The sequence below is a fragment of the Macaca mulatta genome, chromosome 20 (genome assembly GCF_049350105.2).
Source record: "Macaca mulatta isolate MMU2019108-1 chromosome 20, T2T-MMU8v2.0, whole genome shotgun sequence".
Lineage (NCBI taxonomy): Eukaryota > Metazoa > Chordata > Mammalia > Primates > Cercopithecidae > Macaca > Macaca mulatta.
Window position 1 is genome coordinate 10,162,916 of NC_133425.1, and position 24,330 is coordinate 10,187,245.

Sequence of the window (24,330 nt, forward strand, 5' to 3'; positions counted from 1 at the left end):
CCTGACTGAACGCAGAAGCAGGTAAGGAGTCTTCTATTAAGACAGACAGTAAAGAAATTTACAAAAACGTAAAGCAATGCCATTCCTCTCAACAGACTTTTGGAAAACAATTATTTTTTCTACAACATCACCATGTGCTGGTTTATTGTTTTTCCACAGCGCTGCCCCCCTCAACCACCCCACCACACACACACAGGGTCTCACTCTATCACCCAGGCTGAAGTACAGTGGCGCCATCTCGGCTCACTGCAACCTCCACCTCCCAGGTTCAAGTGACTATCCCACATTGGCCTCCTGATTAGCTGGACTACAAGCATGCACCACCACACCCAGCTAATTTTTGTATTTTTAGTAGAGACTGGGTTTCACCATGTTGCCCAGGCTGGTCTCGAACTCCTGGCCTCAAGTGATCCACCCACCTCGGCCTCCCAAAATACGGGGATTACAGGTGTGCGTCTATTGTTTTTCAATCAATAAATATTTAAGGTTGGCTTTAATTTCTATATGGTAAATAACAGTAGCTATAACCCACCCACCAAAAGCTCTTTAACAGGTGAAGTCTTTTAGGACTTTGACAGGATCCTGTCACCAAAAGCTTGGCTATTCCAGAGGTGGGGCTGCCTGGTGGGTTTGTGCCAAGCTGCCTCAGCTAGGTGGGCATGCCATGCCCTTCCCTGCACAGCTCCCACTTTTGAGACCCTCAGTGTGCAATTTAGAAGGTAGGAGTAAAGTAGGTGCCACATGCCCTTACGCCTAGGGGTTTCTCTGCCTCCCAGGTCTTTAGGCTCCATGACTGCCCTGGAGGCTTGGACATGGTGAGAGGCACTCTGGAGTGCAGCACAGCCTCGCTCCCCACTCCCACCACCACCTCTCGAAGACTGCATGGCCTGCAGACGTCGGTCAGCTCTGGCACCAGACCCAGATGCTAATCGAGCTCCCACTGCTGTGTCCAGTAAAATCCCACTAATAAATCCCTGCATCCGTTTCCCACAGTTCTGCTCCCCTGATGGAACCCTCAACTGACCTTGATTCCTCCCTCCCACCAGCCCAGGCTGGAGTACGAGTGGCACCATCTCAGCTCACTGCAGCTTCAACTTCCTGGGCTCAAACAATCCTCCCACCTCAGCCTCCGGAGTAGCTGGAACTACAAGCACGTGCCATCATGCCTGACTAATTTTTGGTATTTTTTGTAGAGACGAGTTTTCACCATGTTGCCCAGGCTGGTCTCAAATCCCCAGGCTCAAGCTATCCACCAACCTCAGCTCCCCAAAGTGCTGGGATTACAGGTATGAGCTGCCACACCTGGACCTCAGTTGACTCGGTAAGTGAAGCATATTCCTAACTACAAAAAAACTTCAAATCCCTTTAAAAATACTGACTAAAGCCTATTACAGATGACACAATCCTAAGAACTTGCACATCTCTTTGCCAAATCATGGTGAAGTTCCACACGATGGAATATTATTCGGCAAGAAAAGGGAACGACCACTGGCTACAATGTGGATGAACCTTGAGGATATTAAGCTAAGTAAAAGCAGCCAAAAACAAGGCTGGACAAAACAGCAAAATCCCATCTTTACAAAAAAATTAGCCGGGCATGGTTGCGTGTGCCTGTGGTTCCAGCTACTCGGGAGGCTGAGATGGGAGAGGATGCCTTGGGCCCAGGAGTTTAAGGCTGCAGTGAGCTATGATCAAACCACGGCACTCCAGCCTGGGTGACAAGATCTTGTCTCCAAAGGGAGGGGAAGCTTACAGTCTATGAAATGTCTAGAACAGGCAAATCCATAGATTAGTGGTGACTGCTAATGGGTACAAGGTTTCCTTTTGTGGTTATAAAAATGTGCTCGAATTGATTGCTGATAGTCACACAATTGTGAATACTAAAAACCACTGAACCCACTTTAAATGGGTGAATTGTGGTATGTGAATTATCTCTCAATGAAGTTATTTTAAAAATCGTGATTGTTAGCGAATTTTATCAAAAAGCATAGATGCAAATCTAATCCTTTACAATTGTTACCAAATCAGGTAAAATTAAAGTTAACTGGCATTTAACATCGTGGCACATTCCACTCGGATTGAAACTAAAACATAAAAATGCAATGCAACTGATTATTGGGTACTATGTAGGGAGAAACACTACTGTTCAAGGCATTGAAAATGCCCGAGGCACAGTCCCTGAACTTTACAACCTCAAAGTCTAGTGAAGAAAAGCAAAGTAACACAACACAATGTGGCAATTCCAATACAATGGACATGCCCAGGACAGCCGGTGCTTCTATTTTCATCCACCCAGAAGCCTTACCACTGCCATCCTTACCTCCAATTCCCTGAGCTCAAGTCCTAACCCTACTTTAAGGCCCACCACAACACCACCTCTTCACCGTGCCTTCCTGCTCTTGGGGTGCAATCTCGCTCTTCAATTTCCAGGCCCCCACCTGGCTCACCTCTGGGCATTCATCATCTTCTGCCCTCATTATTTGCTCATATGACCTATCTGAACCATGCTGGCTTTCCTTAGGCAGACACCTTATCACTTCATCTCTGCTTCCCCTCCAAGCCCCTAGGGCCTGAAGCAGTGATTACCAGCAAGGATGTCCTAAGCTGAGCTTGGGGAAGTTCCTTCTAAGAAGTTATTACATGAAAATGGTTGGCTTTCCATATTCTAAACCATCCTGGTCAAGGAGGTCTAAGGGTTGCTATCCCCTAGAATAGCAAAGGAAAATCCCCACTCACAGGCTCTGTCTAAACAGCAGTGCTGTCCCACCAAACACAGAAGCCAGGAGCTACATGTGGCGACCGAGCACTTGAAACATGGCTGTTGTGACAGAGGAACTGGTATTATTATCTTATTCAATTTAATTTTATTTAAATAGCCACATGTACTTATTGAGCACATGAAATATGGCCAGGGAGACCAAAAAATCAAATATTTATGTATTTAATTTAATCAACCACATGTGGCTAGTGGCTGCCACAGTGGACAGCAAAGGTCTAGAAATAATTTTATCACTCAGAGCCTTGGTTTCTAGGCTTGTAGAGTAGGGGCCACAACAGACACTTTCTGCTCTAAAAAAAAATATGGGACCCAGTGCTCCCTGGTAAGCACTCAAGATTAAAACAGTATTTTAAGAAAAATAAGCCGGGCGCGGTGGCTCACGCCTGTAATCCCAGCACTTTGGGAGGCCGAGACGGGCGGATCACGAGGTCAGGAGATCGAGACCATCCTGGCTAACACAGTGAAACCCCGTCTCTACTAAAAAAATACAAAAAACTAGCCGGGCGAGGTGGCGGGCGCCTGTAGTCCCAGCTACTCGGGAGGCTGAGGTGGGAGAATGGTGTAAACCCGGGAGGCGGAGCTTGCAGTGAGCTGAGATCCGGCCACTGCACTCCAGCCTGGGCGACAGAGCGAGACTCCGTCTCAAAAAAAAAAAAAAAAAAAGAAAAAGAAAAGCCCTTTTAACAAGTATAGGACTTAATGTCATCAAAACAATTAGATTTTAAATAACAGCTTCTGATTTCCAAATGAAATACTGATCATTAACAGTAAATGCAGATGTGTGGTGCTAACGTGTTCTTCCTCTCTCCAGATCCCTTACCCATAGGCAATTAACCCCAACTTGAGAACACTGAAGACTTTGATCACTCGGGCTGGGACAGAGCTTTCAGCAGCACATTTCCCACAGGACTGGGCACTGACAGAGACAACAGTCTCAGTTACCACCCCAGCCCTGCCTGCCATGAACATGGCACTGCTAAGTGTCCAAGATTCAGAAGCTATGTGCCCGGGTGCCCTGCATTCTGAAGCTCAACCAGTCACCTGGAGGGCCACGTCCTACTGGCGAGGGACCCAAGGGTCACCTGGCTTACATGCATGTCTTCCCCAGGCACTGACCAGCACATGACAGTGGTCTGAGCGGGCACTCAGTGTCATTTGTTTCTGTGCACACCGTCACTCCTGAGGCCAGAACTTGGATCTCCTGTCTTACTTTTCCCAAGAGAACCACATGTACAATTAGTGACCAGTAAGCATTCAAGCTAATATTTGTGCACAGACTAAAAAAAATGATCTGATGCAACGTCCAAAGAATTCACAGCTCTCGTGCATTGTGTGAGCAGCAGGCACGTGCAGAAACCTAAGATCAAAAAGCCACGTTTCTTTCCGCTTTCTTCAATCAGTGACTTAACAGGCAAGACTTAAAGTCAAACCAAGTAAGGATTTCTGTATTTAAAACTGTAGTCTTGCCACTGTTTTTTTTACTGCTACAGTCACTTTACAAACTAAATAGTTTCCAAAGTTGCCTATGAAGATGTACATAATATATATACGTGTGTGTGTATATATATATATACATATTTAATCTTTAAAATCTACTGTCAGGGAAAGAGGCCCACATGGAAAATATTCAAAATACGCCACAGAAACAATAAATACCACACAGCTAACTACAAGTTAATGAAACAAGGAGACTGGCCTCTTAAGTCACCTAATTTCTTTCAACCTCTGCTCAGTAAAGGAATCCTGAGCCTCTAGTAGCCCTGACCCAGTTTTCCTCCCACCTTGTGAAAGCTGCCGTCTTAAAGAAACTAGGTGATTTAGGCAACAGGAAGGACACCACCCCAGCTGGCCAGGGCTTCAAGAGAACACAGCCTGGGGAGCAGGGGGCTCACCCACCTGGGTCTGAGCCAGCCAGGTTCATGTGATGAGCTCTGCGGGCTTGGAGAGAGCGCCTGGATATCCTATTTGCTCATCTGTAAATGCAGAGGGTTTGTGGGCATGAGGATGACTGAGGACCTGAACCCATGAGGCTATACTTAAGTCTAAAATGCTGTAATATCTAATTCTGCACATCTAGAGACCTAGGTATGCTGAGATGCTGTGCACCTGCACCCTGAGCCCTGGGAGACAAGACTCAGGCCTTTTCACATTTAAATCTCTCCATACACTCAGAGACACATACAGCCCAGGATGGTTTGCTTTAGGAATGATTCATTCAGCTCAGGATCTCATTAAAACTTGTTACTGAACACCTGATTCACAAAGGAAGAAATCTACCAACGTGCATTATTTTGCTTCATCTCTTTTTATGCCACCAAATGCCACCTGCAGTGGATCAGTGGCCCTGGCCTATTCAGGCAGTGGGTTACTTTCTATATTCAAAGCATGTGGTGAACCACACCACAACCTTCAGACTGGGAAGCCCAACTGCAGTTCATGACTTCTGGGTGATGAGGTAGGAAAATGAATGAAAGCAGTAGAGTGTTTAAATCAAAAAGTAGACCCCCATCTATACAAAAAAGAAAAAAAACCTGGCCGTGGGTGGAGTGCCTGCAGTCCCAGTCACTAGGGAGGCTGAGGTGGGAGGACTGCCTGAGCCCCAGGAGTGTGAGGCTACAGTTAACGGTGATCGCGCTACTGCACTCCAGCCTGGGCAAGAAGGAGACCCTGTCTCCAAAAAAATAGTAATGATTAAAATTTAATTATTAAAAATCAGTAACCGCTACTTTATGACCAACAGTGCGTACTGGTTAAGGTGAAGCCAGACCACGGGTTCCAATCCCAGCTCTGCCACTTGCTCTGGGTGAACCAGGTAAGTTGACACACCTTGTTCTTTCACAGCTCTGAAGGTCGAAGTCTGAAATGGGTCTCACTGGGCTAAAACCAAGGTGCTGGCCAGGGCTCAATCCTTCTGGAGGCTCTGGGGGAAATGTTTCCCAGCTGCTTCCAGGTCCTAGAGCCGCCCCATTCCTGGGCTCTCCCTTGCCCCTGTCTTCTCAGGTCCCCTCACTCTGGCGCTGATGACTGTGAGTACACCAGGCCCACCTGCGGCACGCCGGCCCATCTCCTCACTAGGGATCCTGAATTCAATCTCGTCTGCAAAATCCCATCTGCAGGTTTCAGCAATTAGGACATGGGCACCTTTGGGGGACGGGGGCATCATTCTGCCAACCACAAACCCTAAACCTCCAGTCAGAGTCTGGCAGTTCCCAAACTCACCCTGCTATTCCTAAACCCCTCCTGCCTGTGACCACACTCGCCTCCTTTTTTTTGGTTTTGTTTTAAGCTGGAGTCTCACTCTTGTCACCCAGGCTAGAGTGCAGTGGCAACAATCTTGGCTCACTGCAACCTCCATTTCCTGGGTTCAAGCGATTCTCCTGCCTCAGCCCCCCAAGTAGCTGGGATTACAGGCGTGTGCCACCATGCCAGGTATTTTTTGTATTTTTAGTAGAGACGAGGTTTCACCATGTTGGTCAGGATGGTCTTGAACCCTTGACCTGGTAATCTGCCTGCCTCGGCCTCCCAAAGTGCTGGGATTACAGGCGTGAGCCACTACACCTGGCCTCACCTCCTCTTTTCACACTCAGCTGTGTCGCCTTCTTTGTGAGGCCTCACCCGAGGCTCCCCCTCCCCGCAGTAAGCCAGTCCTGTCTCTCCTATACCACCACAGCTGCTTTGCCAAAGCCCTCCCCTGCACACGTGTTCAGGGTACCTTCACTTTCTGAGGCAGTCCCATCGGGGACAGAGCTGGGACCATAACCCAGCAGCCAGCCCAGTTCCTGCCAGTCAGGAGATGAACGAAAGCCTACACCAGCCTCTGTGGACACCACAGGACACCAAGGACACCCCTTCTGCCACTAAGTGAAGTCTGAGCTACGATCCAAGGGGAAACCAAGACAGTAAGAAACGGGGCTTGGGGAGAAGACAGGTGCCCCATGCAGTGCCACTCAAAGCAGAGGCTTTGAACAGGTGCCCCTGGGAACCTAAGGGAAATGGAGATTGAGTCTTAGATGGCTTTTTAAGAAATCTGACTCTGCTGCAACATCCAAACATGTGTTCAGTGGGCTCGCTCATCTCTCTAAACAGAGCATGAGGCAGCTTGGGTGTTCTCAAACTCATCACATGAGGCGTGACTGCATTCAGGTCACAGGCAATCGGACCACATTACAGCCTGTGAGATTTTAGGATTACCCTGTTAACCATAACTCAAAGTCAAATCCAGAATCTATTTTTTGCAATGGAAGACAATTTAGCTATAAGTTTATAAGATACATTCTTGAAGTTTTCTACAGAGATGAAGACTTGCCAAAAACTTTACTAAATATGAAGTATGTATTCACTTGAAGTTTTCATAGTTTAATAACAGTAATTGTGGGCCGTGTGGGGTGGCTCACGTCCGTAACCCCAGCACTTTGGGAGGCCGAGGCGGGTGGATCACGAGGTCAGGAGATCGAGACCATCCTGGCTAACACGGTGAAACCCCGTCTCTACTAAAAATACAAAAAAAACTAGCCGGGCATGGTGGCGGGCGCCTGTAGTTCCAGCTACTGGGGAGGCTGAGGCAGGAGAAAGGCATGAACCCAGGAGGCGGAGGTTGCAGTGAGCTGAGATCATGCCACTGTACTCCAGCCTGACAAACAGAGCGAGACTCCGTCTCAAAAAATAAAAAAATAAAAAAACAGTAACAGCAATTGCTGTTTCACACATTTTGCTCAGCTACCACAGGGTGAATGACAGTGATACGGGGACCAGTCACTCTACTTATCACCTATACCCACTTTCTATGAATCTGCAGTTTCTGCAATTCTTTTATTTCTTCCCATGTATGCTTGTTCTAACAATAACTGCTGAAATGTAGTTTTACATTTGTTGTATTTAATAAACTGGAGTTTCTCTTTCTGTATGGCTGTTTTTCCACTTCTTAAATAATCTGTTTGCCTTTCATTTCTACATGATGGACAGTATTGGGGCCAGTCAGTGTCTCGCCCCAGGCTAGAGTGCAGTGATGCAATCATAGCTCACTGTGGCCTTGACCTCCAAGGCTCAAGTGATCCTCCCACCTCGGCCTCCCGAAGTGCTGGGATTCCAGGCATGAGCCACCACGCCCAGGTTCACAAGCATGTTTTAAAATAGCAATTGCATGGCCAGGCGCAGTGGCTCACACCTATAATCCCAGCACTTTGGGAGGCCAAAGCAGGCAGATCACGAGGTCAGGCCTGGCCAACATGGGGAAACCCTGTCTCTTACTAAAATACAAAAAATTAGCTGGGCATGGTGGCAGCGCCTGTAGTCCCAGCTACTCGGGAGGCTGAGGCAGGGGAATCGCTTGAACCTGGGAGGAGGAGGTTGCAGTGAGCCGAGATCGTGCCACTGCACTCCAGCCTGGGCAACAGAGAGAGATTCCTTCTCAAAAAAAAAAAAAAAAAAAAAGCCGGGTGCGGTGGCTCACGCCTGTAATCCCAGTACTTTTGGAGGCCAAAGTGGGCAGATCATGAGGTCAGCAGATTGAGACCATCCTGGCTATCACAGTGAAACCCTCTCTCTTCAGGAGAGAGATTTATTTTCACTAGAGAGATTATTCGTATTTATTTTCAGTAAATACAAAAAAGTTAGCTGGGCGTGGCGTGGCGCGCCTGTAGTCCCAGCTGCTCGGGAGGCTGAGGCAGGAGAATGGTGTGAACCCGGGAGGCGGAGCTTGCAGTGAGGAGAGACTGTACCACTGCACTCCAGCCTGGGCAACAGAGTGAGACTCCGCCTCAAAAACAAAAAACAAAAAAATACATATATATAGCAATTGCACAGGATCAATTAAGAGTCATGAAATATAATTTATTCCCCAAAGTCTTATTGATGAAATGTACTTGCAACTTGAGGTCAATGGCTTACAGCTTTTTTAAGGGGCTGCGGAGCAGAAAGGTTTGCTCAGCCTACACATTCACAGCAATGCCACACAGTGTCCCTTGGAAACACTCCCCTCAACTTCTGAAGTACTGTGAATGGGGTGGCAAGAGAGACAGCCAGAAGTTAGATTACCACCCAGACACCTGCGGCCACACCCTGGGATGGGACGATGTTCCACAATACAGGTCACCCTATCAAACTCACACAGCACACTTTCCCAACCAGATGCCAGTTTAACAACTTATTGCAAGAGCTGGAGGTTAGTACATAACACAAGACACTGCCCTCCCAGTATCGGGATGTCAGGAAACCTTCGTTACTGGCATGCAATCAAAACAGAGGGGCCTGATTTTTTAATCTTCTATGGTAGGCAGGAAAATCACATGACTTGTTCTGGTTTCACAAGGGAGTCTCCTTCTAAATAGCTTTTAGATTCTCAACGACCCAAAGAGAATGAACACCTTGAGAATGGCCCACAACGCTTGTTCCCAGGTTTCAAACATTCATGAAGTTAAAGCTCCTGGCAGGTAACATGGGCTCCTTCCAAGGAAACATGGGCATCTCTGCGACTATGAACAGCTGTGACCTCACAATAGTGTCTCCACCCCTTAAGGGGTACGCTAAGAACTGAATTCGGGTCAGGTGCGGCGGCTCGCGCCTCTAATCCCAGCACTTTGGGAGGCCGAGGCGGGCGTATTGCCTGAGCTCAGGAGGTCAAGACTATCTGGGCAACATGGTGAAACCCCATCTCTACTAAAATACAAAAATCAGCCAGACGTGGTAGCGTGTGCCTGTAGTCCCAGCTACTCGGGAGGGTGAGGCAGGAGAATGGCTTAAACCCTGGGGTCAGAGGTTACAGTGAGCCGAGATCGTGCCACTGCACTCCAGCCTGGGCAACAAAGTGAGACTTCATTTAAAAAAAAAAAAAAAAAAAAAAGATTTTGCTTTACACAGCCACAGGCATAGGATAGTAAGGGCCCAGCCCCCGGCAGGCAGTGCCCCATTACCCACCAGGACTCCCAGCACAGCCTCAGACATGCCCAGCCCTTCTGGGCAGCACAACACAGACAAGTCGACGCTACTTCTCAGGGTGCCTTCTCCCAGACGCCCCTCTTCCCATCCCATGTTGGGTTCTTGCCAGCCTCTGTCTCAGGGGCGTCATCACTGAATTCTGGAAGCATCCCTGCTCTGGCTCAGGTTGGTGTATTTCCCCATACAAGAAACGTACTAATTACTGTTTCCAACTTCCAAATAAAAAGTTAAAATTACCAACCCTCAGAAGTAGATCTGCTTCTCTTCAAAAATTTCAACACATCTGACTTCTCATTAGCCGAGGCATGTGTTAACTTACTAGAAAAATGGCATAACTGACTTTCTTGCCTACGCATGACACTTAAAACCCTGCTTCCTCCAACTTTCTTAAGTCCAAATTACTTCAGAACAAGCAATTTCTAAAGCAGGTGACATTTAACATCTAACTCTGTCATGGTACATGGCAAGAAATATGTTGTTACAACTCTTGTTCTCCAGGGTAAAATTTCTTTGCCTTGGAAATCAAGCAGGATATCCACGCTATTTGTTACTCATGCAAAAAACCATAAACAGGCGGGGTGAGGTGGCTCACACCTATAATCCCAGTGCTTTGAGAGGTTTAGGTAGGAGGATCGCTTGAGGCCAGGAAGTCCAGATCAGTTTGAACATTGTAAGACCCCATCTCTACAAAACTTAAAATAAAAAAAAAACAATTGGCCAGATGTGGTCACCCCAACCCTGTGGTCCCAGCTACTTGGAAGGCTGAGGTGGGAGGATCACCTGAGTCCGGAAGTTTAAGGCTGCAGTGAGCTATGATCATCCACTATACTACAGCCAGAGCAACCCTGTCGCTTAAAGAAAAAAAAATAAAATTTAAAAACACAAAAACGGTAACAAAAATAGACTTTACAAAATACCCGAAAGAAATTTTCAGTTATTTATGAAAGTCTAGCAATGTCTTTGTCTGGAAAACGAGCTTTTACTTCCAAAAGGATCAAAAACACACCATTACGTTAGCGTTAAAAGCAATAAAACTGAATGATCACCTATCAAAGCAATACCGTTTTATGGCTTCAGCGTCTCTTTCTGAGAGCCACTTGCTAGCCAGCCATCTCCTGCACTACTGTTTATTCTCAGAGTACACTGAAAAACTGTTTCCTGAATGAGCATCTCCCACAAATAAATTTAACAAAATAGGAAACTAAGACGGTCACCTTCAGAGCAAACAAGCCAACAGTGTGGAAGAAGCACCCGAACGCCCATCCCACCAGCACAGTAGCAGGTGAGGCAAAAAGTGTACAGGTCTTATGCAAGCCAAGGGGCAGAGGCGACCTTTAGGCTTAGGGGAAAGGTGGCCCCTGGGTGGGATTTTGAACCTCTTTCCTAGGGTATCTGTCCTGTTTGTGCCCACACAAGTGCATGTGTGCTGGGAGTCAGCAGCACCAAGGGGGCTGGGGCCATCCTGAGACCCTGGCTGTGCGACTTCCTGCAGGGAAGGCCGGACACCGAGTCCTTTTCAGCAGGGCAGTGACAGACAGAAGTCCTGTGGGCAGCAGCTTTCATAGCGTGTGGGGTCGGGCAGGCTGGAAGCACGCCCAAGAGGGAGGCTACCGCCACAGTTCCAGCATGAGGCAGCAAGGGCCTGCTTTCAGGGGATGTCTGAAAAAGCCAAACGGGCCTGGCAACAGGATGTGGGATAGAGACGGCAGAGTTCAAGGCCGACTCCCAACCTCTGGACACTCAGGGACCTGGTTTCCTGCCACCAACTAGTGCTCCACTTCCCCACACTCGTAGGGAGTTCTAGCACTCACGCAAGAATCATCAGAAGGCCACCAGGCTGACTAAACTTAAGCATCAGTGGCAAATGGCACCAAATCCACTCGACTTTTACCATACAGTGAATCGTTCTCAAAATATTACACCTTTAATATTAAAACCCCTATTCAGGCATATCAAGCCCAAGATTTCAGGAACAGCATTGCTTAGGCAGAGGCCGGATGGCTTCTTCCTAATCCACATCGGCTATGGTTACTGCGGGCCCTTTCTGCATAGCACCCATCTTCGACGGCCCCACCTGTGGTGTGTGCCCCACTTTAGTTCTAACCTAAGTGTCACGTCTTCTTGGCTGCGAAAGCCCTACCATCAAGGCAACACCATGCGCTGAACATCTCCTATGCTCCAAATTCCATGCCAGGCACTTTACATGAGCCTGGCGATTCCAGTCTCACAACAACCTTGATGGGCATGAGTGACCCCCTTTAAGGGATAGAGAAACTGAGGAACCAAGAGCTTAAGCAATGCGCATTAGGTACCACAGCAATCAAATGGCAAAACCCAGATTCAAACCCAGGCATGGCTCTAAATCTAGACTGCCTTAGCCACCACAGTCTGTCCCACCATGAATTTTAACTTAATGACCTCTTTCTCCTTTTCCAAAACACTAATTCAAAAAAAAAAAAAGGATACCTTCTTCCTACATTTGCTGGTATCGATCATTTGATTATAGAGAAAAAATTATAATGAGGATATCAGCAGCCTGAAAGAATCAGGAGAGCTGGAGCCTGGGGAATCGCTTTGAATCATTAAAACCTGACATGCTCACATCAGAGTGAGATGCTAGGTTTGGCCTAATTTCTTCTCTACTGGGTTCTCTGAGCTGATGTTCATCTTGTAACTTTGCAAAGAATTATCTTAGCAACATAAGTCAACGTAAGGAAAATCGACACCCTTGAAATATTTGATTTTTGTCTTGTTATAGTGCTATTTGAAAGAATCTTCTGTTAGTTATAATAACTTAGAACAGCACAAGTTTATCTGGCTGGGTGTGTTCAAGAGAAGTCACTTTCTACTCCCAAACATGCTTCAGCAGAAAAGTAATTGCACAAGTTTGGAAGAGACCCACCACCACCCCTGTAACAAAAAACACAGAAGCCTATGATCAATTCTTTTCAGAAGCTGCAGCTGACCCATTAATTTGCTCCTAATAGCAGCAGTCTAAGTGTCATACAAAAGTCTAACATCTATCCCATTCTTCTCAGAGCCAACACTGAAAGAGAGACTGCTCACTCGGGCAGAAGAACCACACCACTGAAAAAACAGTTTGTATGCAGAAACAAGGCCTCCGGATAATTTCCTGTTGATTCAACAGCGTCTACAGGGACCATTCGGACCATTCGATGACCATCCTCATCGAGTATTCAGAGGGCAGAGACCCATGCAAGTCACTCCTTCAGCCCCTAGACCTCCATGGCCATCAAAGTTAGCAAATAATAATACACTGCCAAGCAACCTTATTCCCAGCCAGACCTAATCATACCACTACCTCCCCAGCTCTATCTGCCTTCCAACTAGAAACGTGCAACTGGCTGCTTCAGACCTCACAGGCAGTGTGTGGCTGCAACCCCAGCAAACTGCATCAGGCCCCTCACCTCTTCCCTCTCCGCACTTTACCCTTCATCACTTTCCTAACTGCTCAGGGCATTTTAAAAATAACTATTCCAGAGTACTGCTGTTTTCCAGTGAATATCCAAGGGCTGTGGCAGAGTTCACTCAAAAGCAAACGCGACCCCAAGAATGTGAGGCCGGAGAGCAAACTCACACTGACCTATATTGATAGAGAAAAACCAACCAACCGAACCAGTCTCCCAGGCTCCTTCGAAACCACCCTGCCCAGGAGGCACAGGCAGGATGCTCCAGGTTTGTTTTGTTTTTTGTTTTTTTTTTTTTTTTTTGAGACGGAGTCTCGCTCTGTCGCCCAGGCTGGAGTGCAGTGGCGCGATCTCGGCTCACCGCAAGCTCCGCCTCCTGGGTTTACGCCATTCTCCTGCCTCAGCCTCCTGAGTAGCTGGGACTACAAGCGCCCACCACCGCGCCCGGCTAATTTTTTGTATTTTTAGTAGAGACGGGGTTTCACCGTGGTCTCGATCTCCTGACCTTGTGATCCGCCCGCCTCGGCCTCCCAAAGTGCTGGGATTACAGGCGTGAGCCACCGCGCCCGGCCAGGATGCTCCAGGTTTACAAAGCCTTCCCTTCCTCAAGCTGTTCAGACCCTGACAGTTTCCAGCTGCTGGTTCTTTAGGCACCGGGGCAGACACTAAACAGGTGCAAGTCTCTAGCTCTGACCGGGACCCCACTCACAGCCTGGTCCATGAAGCCAACCAGAGTCCGCTAAATTCCACCCTTGTGGCTTTTTAACATAAGTGTTCTCTCACTCTTTCGGGTCCTAAGTCACATTCCAATCAATCGTTAAGGCTGCATTTCAGGATTGGGGAGGCTGAAATAGATGGCGTTAAGACACAAGTAGCTTTTTCAACCACACACCAGTGGGTACTCACAGGGCACTATTATTTGTCCACAGCCTCATGTGCTCCCGACAAGACAAGGGACCTTCTCGATAATGAAATTGAAACAGACGCCCAGTCAGAAGAAAGGAGTTTCTTAAGTTTAAGCAATCAGCATTAGTAACTAAAACCAATGCCACCCAATTTGAGATTCTGGTAAATTTACAGATTAACTGTTCTTGGGGTTACCTTTCCAATACAAACTGTAATATGAAAATAAAGCTTCATTTTATAAGAAAAGAAAGTAGCCTTGAAAACATGCATGGAGACTGCTGAATTTCTAAAACTTCAACACCCTCTAGCCTTCTAAAGGTAAAGACCAGCCAGGCGCGGTGGCTCACGCCTGTAATTTCAGCAGTTTGGGAGGACGAGGAGGGCAGATCGCCTCAGGTCAGGAGTTCGAGACCAGCCTGACCAACATGGAGAAGCCCCGTCTCTAACAAAAATACAAAAGTAGCCAGGCGTGGTGGCACATGCCTGTAATCCCAGCTACTTGGGAGGCTTAGGCAGGAAAATCGCTTGAACCCGGGAGACGGAGGTTGCAGTGAGCTGAGTGCACTACTGCACTCCAGCCTGACAGCAAGAGCAAAACTCTGTCTCACAAGAAAAAAAAAAAAAAGCAAAGACCTTGAAATTTGTGGACCTGGTCATTTTCCCAAAGATACAGGTCTGTAACACACAGGCTCTACAGTAATGTCTCTGTTTATTAATTCTCACTGATGCCCAAAGACACCTGGAAAGCAGCAGGACAATGTCATGGGAAATCCATATGCTCGTGTTATTGGATATTCGTCTTCATCGGGTACCATTTGAAAAGGAAACTGAAAAGTAACCTTTTTTTATGTTTTAGATGGGCTGCAAAATACAGCACAAAAGGAATACACAAAATTCTCTCAGCAATGTACATCTTTTCAGTTATTTGGTTTAATCACACATACCAGGCGCTCTGCAAAGTTGCTGCTTTGCTGGGGCCAAGTGAAACAGATAACCCAGTGCTTGGCGTGGACTACGCTCTTCTGTCCCCCATTACTGCCACTGATAAATACCACTGGGGAATGCCTAGTGCAGAATCCCAGCCACTTTGCCATTTGCAACCTGGCCAGCCATTTTTTCAGTGACCATCCAATTACTGGCAATAAGTTATACAGAGGGGAACACCAGTCGCGCTTAAGTGTTCCCACCAACCGGTGTGCAGCGCCCCACACTTGGAGCCACCGCACAGGACTAAACACTGCTTTTCCTGAGCTCCCCTGGAGCTTCATTCATTGACGCAACCCAAGATCCCTTGCTAAAAGTAAAACTAGAATAAAGCATTCCACGCCCTTTTCATTCAGGTGGCCTCCATTTGACTCCTGACAGCCTGAACCCGTCACGTAGGTAAGAAAACTTTTTAAAGACCATTCGGACTTTGCTTTGTTTCAGTGGAATGGGCCAGGAGAAAAAGTGCCTTCCAATGACCAACTCCGTAAATCCAACACCCTTCTCTTTACAGTGTTCTTTACATCCAACCTTTATAACCAAGACTCTATACCTCAAACTACAGTGCCCTGGAAAATTACTGCCACATCGGCAGAAAACCGAGTTACCTTTCGAGTCAGGTTTGATTCTGATGCAGGCAGCCATGTGCGGCGGGGCTTTCGCACGGCTGCAAGCGCACACCTGGCCGGATGCTGGCTGCACCACACACTGCCAGGTACCAAACTCCCAGAAAAACAGGTGGATTCGGAAACCAACAGCGCCCGGATCAGAACTCTGGGCCAGCCCAAAGCCTGACAACATCTGCGTTCCTTGCAGGTGTTTTAGAATGTAAGCCCGACGCTAGGCAGTGCTGTTAGAAAGTGATTTGGAGGAGCGCTTCCGAGCCACGGCGCGCCCTCCGGGGGAGCGCACCGGAGCAGGTGCGGGCGAGCCCCGCGCCCGGGGAGATCAGGAGTTCCCCAGCCAGACCAGATCCAACCGGACGCCCCAGAACCGGGACGGTCCCCGGAGCCCGCCTCCCAACCTGGGTGAGAAAACACCTCCGTCCCTCCGCGGCCGGAGCGTTCGAATTTTACAACTCTGGGCGCTTTGTGCCGGGGAGGCCCGGCGAACGTGTGGTCGGGACAATGCACGGGGCCGAGGCCCCGGCGGCCGCCCCTCACCCGCGGACCCGGCATGACTTTGCAGCCTCGCCGGGCCGGGGCCGGGAGGCCAGGCCGAGGCCCGGCGGCCGCCCGGGGCCTGGTTAAAGATGGCGAGCCCCTCGCGTGGCTCCCGCGGCTCCCCCGGCCACAATGAAAGGCGCCCCCCGGCCCCGCCGCGGCCGGCCCGCGGGTCTCACCTTCCATCTCCATGTCCTCGGGCTCGCTCAACTGCTGCTCGCCCGCTTTCTGCTGCTGCTGCTGCTGCTGGTGGTTCATGTCGGCCGCGGCCTGGGCCTCGCCTGCGGCCGGGGGCCGGGGCTGCGAGCCCGGCTGGCGGGCGGCGGCGAGCCGGGGCGGCGGCGGCGGCGGCGGCGGGGCGGCCTCCTCCTCCTCCTCCCGCGCGTCGTCGGCGGCGGCGGCCCCGGGGCGGCCCGCGGCGGGCGGCGGCGGCGGCAGGGAGACGCGCACGTACTTGCTCGCGATTCGCCCAATCTCGGCGCCGAGGCGGGCGGGCGGCCGGCGGGCCGGGCCGGGCGGCCTTGTCGCTCGCTGCGGCCGCCGCCGCCGCCGCCGCGGGGCCCGCCTCCCGCCGCCGGGGCCCGGGCCGGGGCTGCGGGGCTGCGGGCCGGCCGGGGGCGGAGGGCGGCCGGGCGGGGGCCGCGGAGTCAGCCCCGCCTCGGGCCGGGCGCGGCGGGCGGGAGGCCTGGCCGGCCGCGGCGGGCCTGCGGGCCCTGGGGCCGGCGGGAGCGGCGGCGCGGGCGGGCGACGGGCCGGCCGCGTTCCGAGAGCCGCGGCCTCCGCCTCCTCGGCGTCGTCGTCGGGGCTCCGGCAGCGGACGCGGCGCCCGGCAGCTCGGCTCGGCTCGCTCTCAAAATGGCGGCGGCGTGAAATGTCACATCCGCATGGGGGGCCGCGGAGCGAGCGAGCGAGCGAGGAGAGCTAGCGGGCGGGCGCCGAGCCGGAGGGCGGAGCGGGAGCGGAGGGCGGAGCACGGGAGGCGGAGCAGGGAGCGGCCCGCCTGCCGCCGCCGCCGCCGAGGCCCGCCCGCCCCGCAGCGCCGCGTCCCGGCGCCGCCTGCCCCTCAGTCCCGAGGCGGACCCTCGGCGCTCGCTGCCCCCGGGCCGTGGGGGCCGAGGCGGGACGCCTGGTGACTTAGCCCTGCGGGGGTGGTCCGGAATCCTCCCCATCGTGGGGAACTGGACAGCCCGAAAGACCCAGGAGCGGCAACGAGGAGGTGCCCAGAAGCCACCCGGCGGCCGTGGTTCAGGTCCCAGCCGGGCCCGCCGGGGCGAGCGCCGGAGGTTGCCCAGGGACTGCTCGGGATAGGGCCCGGAAGGGAGCCTGGGGTCAGCGCCTAGAAGTTCCTGTTGTTGTCGTTATTTACCCTCGCCCGCTGACCTGCACTTTTTCACCCAGTATCTACCGTGGAAGAATTTATTTTCTCACTGTCAGCCTAATCTGGCAAAGTTTGGCTCCTTAAGAGCAACCCCAGGCGGGACGCAGCTTCTCACACCTGTGATCCCAGCAGTTTGGGAGGCCGAGGCGGGAGGGTCACTTGAGGCCAGGAGTAAGAAACCACCCTCTCTACAAAGTTTTTGGTTTTTGTTTTTATATTTTTGAAATGTATTTTTAATTAGCCGGGTGTGGTGCCTCGCGCCTGTAGTCCCAGCTACTTGGGAGGCTGAGGCTGGAGGTTCACTTGGGAGGTTGACTGAGGCTGCAGTGATCCAAGATAGTGCCACTGCACTCCAGCCTGGGCAACAGAATGAGACCTTATCTCAACTAATGATGATAACAAAATAATAATATAAAAATAAAACAAGCCCACTACCCCTCACATTTGGCATTATTTCCTTCCTATCAACCCAGTCTGGGATTATTCACCCGGGGTCTCCCTATTTCAGGAGACATTCAGTGAATGTATCTCCTGTCCTGTCTCATCCAGTCATTGACAGACTGATGATTAGGGTCTCAACTCTTCCAGTTAATCAAGGTAGTGTGGGTCAATAAAAATGGAGCAAACCGATGTACATTTCTACACATCTCAGGGGAGAATGGAATTTCGCCCTAACAAGGCCAGAAGATTGTGGTACCTGTCTTCCTCTCCATCTCCCTATACCCGCTTTCTCTGCGTTTTTCTCCAGTTTATGTACTGTTCATCTCCCCGCCCCCCAAAAGAATGTTCTGCTCACTGTTGTATCACAAATGCCTGGGATACACAGCAAGTGCTTAATAAAAATTAGTTGGGCCAGGCGCAGTGGCTCAAGCCAGTAATCTCAGCACGTTGGGAGGCCGAGGTGGGCGGATCACCTGAAGTCAGGAATCCGAGACCAGCCTGGCCAACATGGTGAAACCTCATGTCTACTAAAAATACACACAAAAAAATTAGCTGGGCATGGTGGCGTACGCTTGTAATCCCAGCTACTCAGGAGGCTGAGGCAGGAGAACTGCTTGAACCCAGGAGGTGGAGGCTACAGTTAGTTAATCATACCCTTGCACTCCAGCCTAGGCAATAGAGCGAGATTCCATCTAAAATAAATAAATACATAAAGAAATATTGGTTGAATGGGCCAGGCACGGTGGCTTACGCCTCTTATGCCAGCACTTTGGGAAGTTGAGGCAGGAGGATCGCTTGAACCCAGGAGTTGGAGAGCAGCCTGGGCAACATAGGGAAACCTAATCTGAATCAGCCAATCAATTAATCAATCATTCAATCAAATGGTTGAATGAACATATGATTCAAGTGTGACTGGATCCCCCCCTCACCAGCATTTCATACACTTGAAGATTTCCCACCAGTGAATTTCCTGCCAGACCACAGAGGTGAGCAGGGGAGAGCCCAGTCACTTCAAAGGAATCCCTTGGGTCACCCCCAGAATCTGAAGAAGAGGTATTGTTATTCACACAGATTCTCACAAATGCTAATCAACACTGCTCAGATGCAAAAGAATCCTCTCTAGTATTCTGGAAGCTTGGAGGAGGGAAGAAAGTGCCTTTCTGGCAGAGGAAGAGGTGGCAGAAAGTTATGTGTGTGGCTGTCAGTTCACATTGGCCAACCTTATCCCCATCACTGAGTTCAAAACCAATCCGGCCAGGCCTGGTGGCTCACGCCTGTAATCCCAGCACTTTAGAAGGCTGAGGAGGGCAGATCATGAGGTCAGGAGTTCAAGACCAGCCTGACCAACATGCTGAAACCCTGTCTGTACTGAAAATACAAAAATTAGCCAGGTGTGGTGGCACACACCTGTAATCCCAGCTACTCAGGAGGCTGAGGCACAAGAATCGCTTGAACTTGGGAGGTGGAGGTTGCAGTGAGCCGAGATTGCACCACTGCACTCCAGCCTGGGCGACAGAATGAGACTCTATCTCAAAAAAAAAAAAAAAAAAAAAATCTGTGTGGCTGGGGCGTGGTGGCTCATGCCTGTAATCCTAGTGTCTTGGGAGGCCAAGGTGGGTGGATCACTTGAGGTCAGGAGCCCGAAACCAGCCGAGACAACATGGTGAAACCCCGTCTCCACTAAAAAAAAAAAAAAAAAGTGGATTCTGCCAACAACCTCAGTAAGGTTGTTCTTCCCCAGAGCTTCCAGATGAGAGCCCAGCCCTTGGCTTTAGCCTTGTGAAAACCTAAAGGAACCCAATCCAGCCCACTATGACTTCTGATCTATGGAAATATAAAATCAAAAAGGGGTATTGTTTTACACTGCTAAATTTTAGGAAATTTATTACACAGCAATAGAAAATGAATACACGGCTGGGCGCGGTGGCTCACACCCATAATCCCAGCACTTTGGGAGGCCCAGGCGGGCAGATCACGAGATCAGGAGATGGAGACCATCCTGGCTAACACGGCGAAAGCCCGTCTCTACTAAAAATACAAAAAAATTAGCCAGGTGTGGTGGCGGGCACCTGTAGTCCCAGCTACTCAGGAGGCTGAGGTGGGAAAATGGCATGAACCCTGGAGGTGGATCTTGCGATGAGCCGAGATGGTGTCACTGCACTCTAGCCTGGGCAACAGAGCGAGACTCCGTCTCAAAAAATATATAAATAAATAAAATGAATGCACATAAACAGTATCTGTCTCTCCTTCCAGAAGCACCTTGAGAAAGAAACTGTCTTGTCTACAGGTCTATCCTCAGCACAGCACTGGGTTTATAGTAGTTGCTCAGTGAAGATTTGCTGAATGAGGCCAGGCGCAGTGGCTCATGCCTGTAATCCCAGCACTTTGGGAGGCCAAGGGGGTGTGGATCACTTGAGGTCAGGACTCTGAGACCAGCCTGGCCAACATAGTGAAACCCTGTCTCCACTAAAATGCAAAAATTAGCCAGGTGTGGTGGCACAGGCCTGTAGTCCCAGCTACTCTGGGTGCTGAGGCTGGAGACTCACTTGAACCTGGGAGGTGGAGGTTGCAGTGAGCCGAGATCGTACCACTGCACTGTAGCCTTGCAGCCTTGGCAGCAGTGGGAGACTGCGTATCAAAAAAAAAAGGGGGGGGGTATTGTTTTACACTGCTAAATTTAAGGAAATTTATTACACAGCTATAGGATGTAAATACACATAAACAGTGTCGCTGGGCGTAGTGGCTCACACCTGTAATCTCAGCACTTTGGGAGGTCAGGAGATCAACATCATCCTGGCTAACGTGGTTAAACCCCGTCTCTACTAAAAATGCAAAAAATCAGCTGGGCGTGGTGGTGGGTGCCTGTAGTCCCAGTTACTCGCCAGGCTGAGGCAGGAGAATCGCTTGAACCTGGGAGGTGGAGGTTGCAGTGAGCCGAGATCACGCATTGCACTCCAGCCTGGGCGACAGAGAGAGACTCTGTCTCCAAAACAAAAACATAAACAAAACAAAAAGAAATTGTCTTGTCTAACAGTTCTATCCTCGGTACAGCACCAAGCTTATAGTACATGCTCAGTGAAGATTTGCCGATTTGCCGAATGAATGCTTTCACCCCTGCAACTGTTTACTGCCTGCTAGGAGCTCAGAGCCTCTGGGATACAGGCTGGGAGTGACAGTGCCTGCTTGCTTGGAAGGCCTCTCATCTGGAATCAATAAAACAACACTTCTTTGCTTCTTCCTAGCTGGTCCACATCTTTCACCGAGGAGTGGATGGTGGAGGGAGAGTTCATTTCCAGGGCACCACCAAGACCAGTACCCTTGGAGGCCCACTAAAAAGGCCCCGGCTTGATTATTCTAGCAGGCTTGGCTGGCCTGTTTCCTTCTACCCCTGGTAGAATTGTGCCTGCATTGGCTATAAAGTCCATTTGCACACAGAAGGGGTGTGTGTGGAAGGACTCGGCAGAAGTGAATCGCTGAGTAATGCCTGCTTCCTCGGAGGGTGAATGCCAAGATGCCTCCAGAGGACACGGAAGGCTCTGAAGGGGAAGATGACTGAAGGCACCATTTTTGACCACTGCCAATTAAAAAAAAAAAAAAAAAAAAATTCATGACCCATACCGTGGTTCAGAAACTGGGGACTAAGGAGAAGATGAAAAACCGGGGAGACAGGAACCACCAGAGAAACTGACTTGTCATTAGCTAGAGCCAGTGAAGGGCAGGGAGGGGCCACCCTATCATTACTTGGAGCAAAACATATTTTGCTGCTCCCAGGGCCATGCCATGACTTGGCAAAACCAGAGGGTTGGTTTTTCTTCTCGAGAACCAAAATATTTATCTACCTGGAAGCTATATTGGTCAGGGTCTAAAATTATTTAATAAAGTGTCAGAGAAGAAATGGGATTTACACCTTTCCCCCTCTCCACACCTTCATCTGCCCCCACCCCCCGCCCTGCCGGGATAATAAATTCCTAAATAATCCATACCTAGAAAGATGACCTAATCCCATACCACAAGGTTACTGATGAGGATTTGGCTTTAGAGAAGATAAGGGACTTAGCCAAGGTCAAGCAGTTTGGGAGGGTAAGGGGCTTTAGGATTCAGAAACCAGATGGAACCCAGCTCCATACAGGGTTCTAAACTTGAATTTGGGAAGCTTACTTAACCTTTTCTTTTTTTTTTTTTTGAGATGGAGTCCAGCCCCAGCTGGAGTACAATGGCACGATCTCAGCTAACTGCAACCTCCGCCTCCTGGGTTCAAGCGATTCTCTTGCCTCAACCTCCTGAGTAGCTGGGATTACAGGTGCACGCCACCACGCCTGGCTAATTTTTGCCTTTTTGGTAGAAACGGGATTTCACCATGTTGGTCAGGCTGATCTCGAACTCCTGACCTCAGGTGATCCACCCACATCGGCCTCCCAAAGTGTTAGGATTACAGGTGTGAGCCATCGCGCCCGGCCCAACCTTTTCTAATTCTGGATTCTTATCAGGGAAATGGAAAAACAGTCTCTCCCTGAAACCATAAAATATCAAATACTTCAAAATCCACAGGTTGACCAGTGCAGTGGCTCACGCCTATAATCCTAGCACTTTGGGAGGCCGAGGTGGGCAGATTGCTTGAGCTCAGGAGTTTGACAACAGCCTGGGTAACATGGTGAAAACCTGTCTCTACCAAAAAATACAAGAAAATTAGCCGAGTGTGGCTGGGCACAGTGACTCACGCCTGTAATCCCAGCACTTTGGGAGGCCAAGGCAGGTGGATCACCTGAGGTCAGGAGGTCGAGACCAGCCTGGCCAACACGGTGAAACCCCGTCTCTACTAAAAATACAAAAATTAGCTGGGCATGCTGGCGGGCGCCTGTAATTCCAGCTACTTGGGAGGCTGAGGCAGGAGAATCACTTGAACCCGAGAGGCGGAGGTTGCAGTGAGCCGAAATGGTGCTACTGCACTCCAGCCTGGGCAACAAGAGCGAAATTCCTTAGGAAAAAAAAAAAAACAGAAAAAAGAAAATTAGCCAGGTGTGGTGGCTTGCGCCTGTGGTCCCAGCTACTCAGGAGGCTGAGATGGAAGGATCGCTTGAGCCAGGAGTGCAAGTTACAGTAAGCCAATATCGCACTACTGCACTCCAGTCAGGGTAACAGAGTGAGACCCCGTCTCAAAAAAAATAGCCAGGCATGGTGGTGCACGCCTGTAGTCCCAGCTACCTGGGTGGCTGAGGCAAGAGAACTGCTTGAACCTGCGAGGTGGAGGCTGCAGTGAGCTGAGACTGCGCCACTGCATTTCAGCCTGGGCGACAAAGAGAGACTTCGCCTCAAAAAAAAAAAAAAAAAAAAAAGAAAGAAAGAAAAAGAAAAAAGAAAAAAACATATCACAAGTTGTGAGATCATTGATCTAAGAACAGAAGGAGGCTGGGCGCAGTGGATCACGCCTGTAATCCCAGCACTTTGAGAGACCGAGGCGGGTGGATCACCTGAGGTCAGGAATTGGAGACTAGCCTGGCCAATGTAGTGAAACCCCGCCTCTGCTAAAAATACAAAAGTATTAGCCAGGCATGGTGGCCAACACCTGTAATCTCAGCTACTCAGGAGGCTGAGGCAAGAGAATTGCTTGTACCTGGGAAGTAGAGATTGCAGTGAGCCAAGGTCGCGCCACTGCACTCTAGCCTGGGCAACAGAGTGAGACCTCTTCTCAAAAAAAAAACAAACAAACAAACAGAGTGAGACCCCAGCCTCCAACTCCTGACCCCCACAATCCACTGTCCTTTCACTCAAATCTGTTTATGGGATGAGTGCCCATTATGAGATAAGGACCCTGCTGCCTCAGGCTCAATGAATAGCAAAAGTGACTGTGGCTAAATAAAAGGAAGTCATGTGACCAGCATTCTTCTGGGATAGGTTTTGGAAGAGAGACAGCCAAATGTGAATGCAAGCGTTTTGCCAAAATGACTGCTCCTAGATGGCCAGGTGCGTGTATAGTGGTTGGAGTCGTGTTATTTTTTTTTTTTCTGAGATGGAGTTTCACTCTTGTTGTCCAGGCTGGAGTGCAGTGGCACCATTTCAGCTCACCGCAACCTCCACTTCCCGGGGTTCAAGCGATTCTCCTGCCTCAGCCTCCCAAGTAGCTGGGTTACAGGCATGCGCCACCACGCCCGGCTAATTTTGTATTTTTAGTAGAGACAGGGTTTATCCATGTTGGTCAGGCTGGTCTCGAACTCCAGACCTCAGGTGATCCACCCGCCTCGGCCTCCCAAAGTGCTGGGATTACAGGCATAAACCACCGTGCCCAGCCAACATTTTTAAGAAGAAAGCTCGACAAAGATG

General features: G+C 49.9%; 1 protein-coding gene and 1 long non-coding RNA gene across 2 annotated transcripts in view; one reads left to right on the forward strand and one right to left on the reverse strand.

The window, feature by feature from the left end:
• USP7 (ubiquitin specific peptidase 7) overlaps positions 1 to 17,069 on the reverse strand; it is a 73,607-nt gene extending 56,538 nt beyond the window's left edge. Inside the window, exon 1 of the mRNA XM_015125591.3 lies at positions 16,373 to 17,069. Within this exon, the coding sequence (XP_014981077.1) occupies positions 16,373 to 16,451 (79 nt within the window). The 5' untranslated portion in view covers positions 16,452 to 17,069. The remainder of the gene's footprint in view (positions 1 to 16,372) is intronic.
• LOC144337770 (uncharacterized) lies at positions 15,877 to 21,250 on the forward strand. The gene is made up of 3 exons (XR_013411264.1): positions 15,877 to 16,058; positions 20,266 to 20,299; positions 21,047 to 21,250. It is a non-coding gene; the product is annotated as an uncharacterized LOC144337770 (long non-coding RNA).
• The last annotated feature ends 3,080 nt before the right edge of the window (positions 21,251 to 24,330 follow it).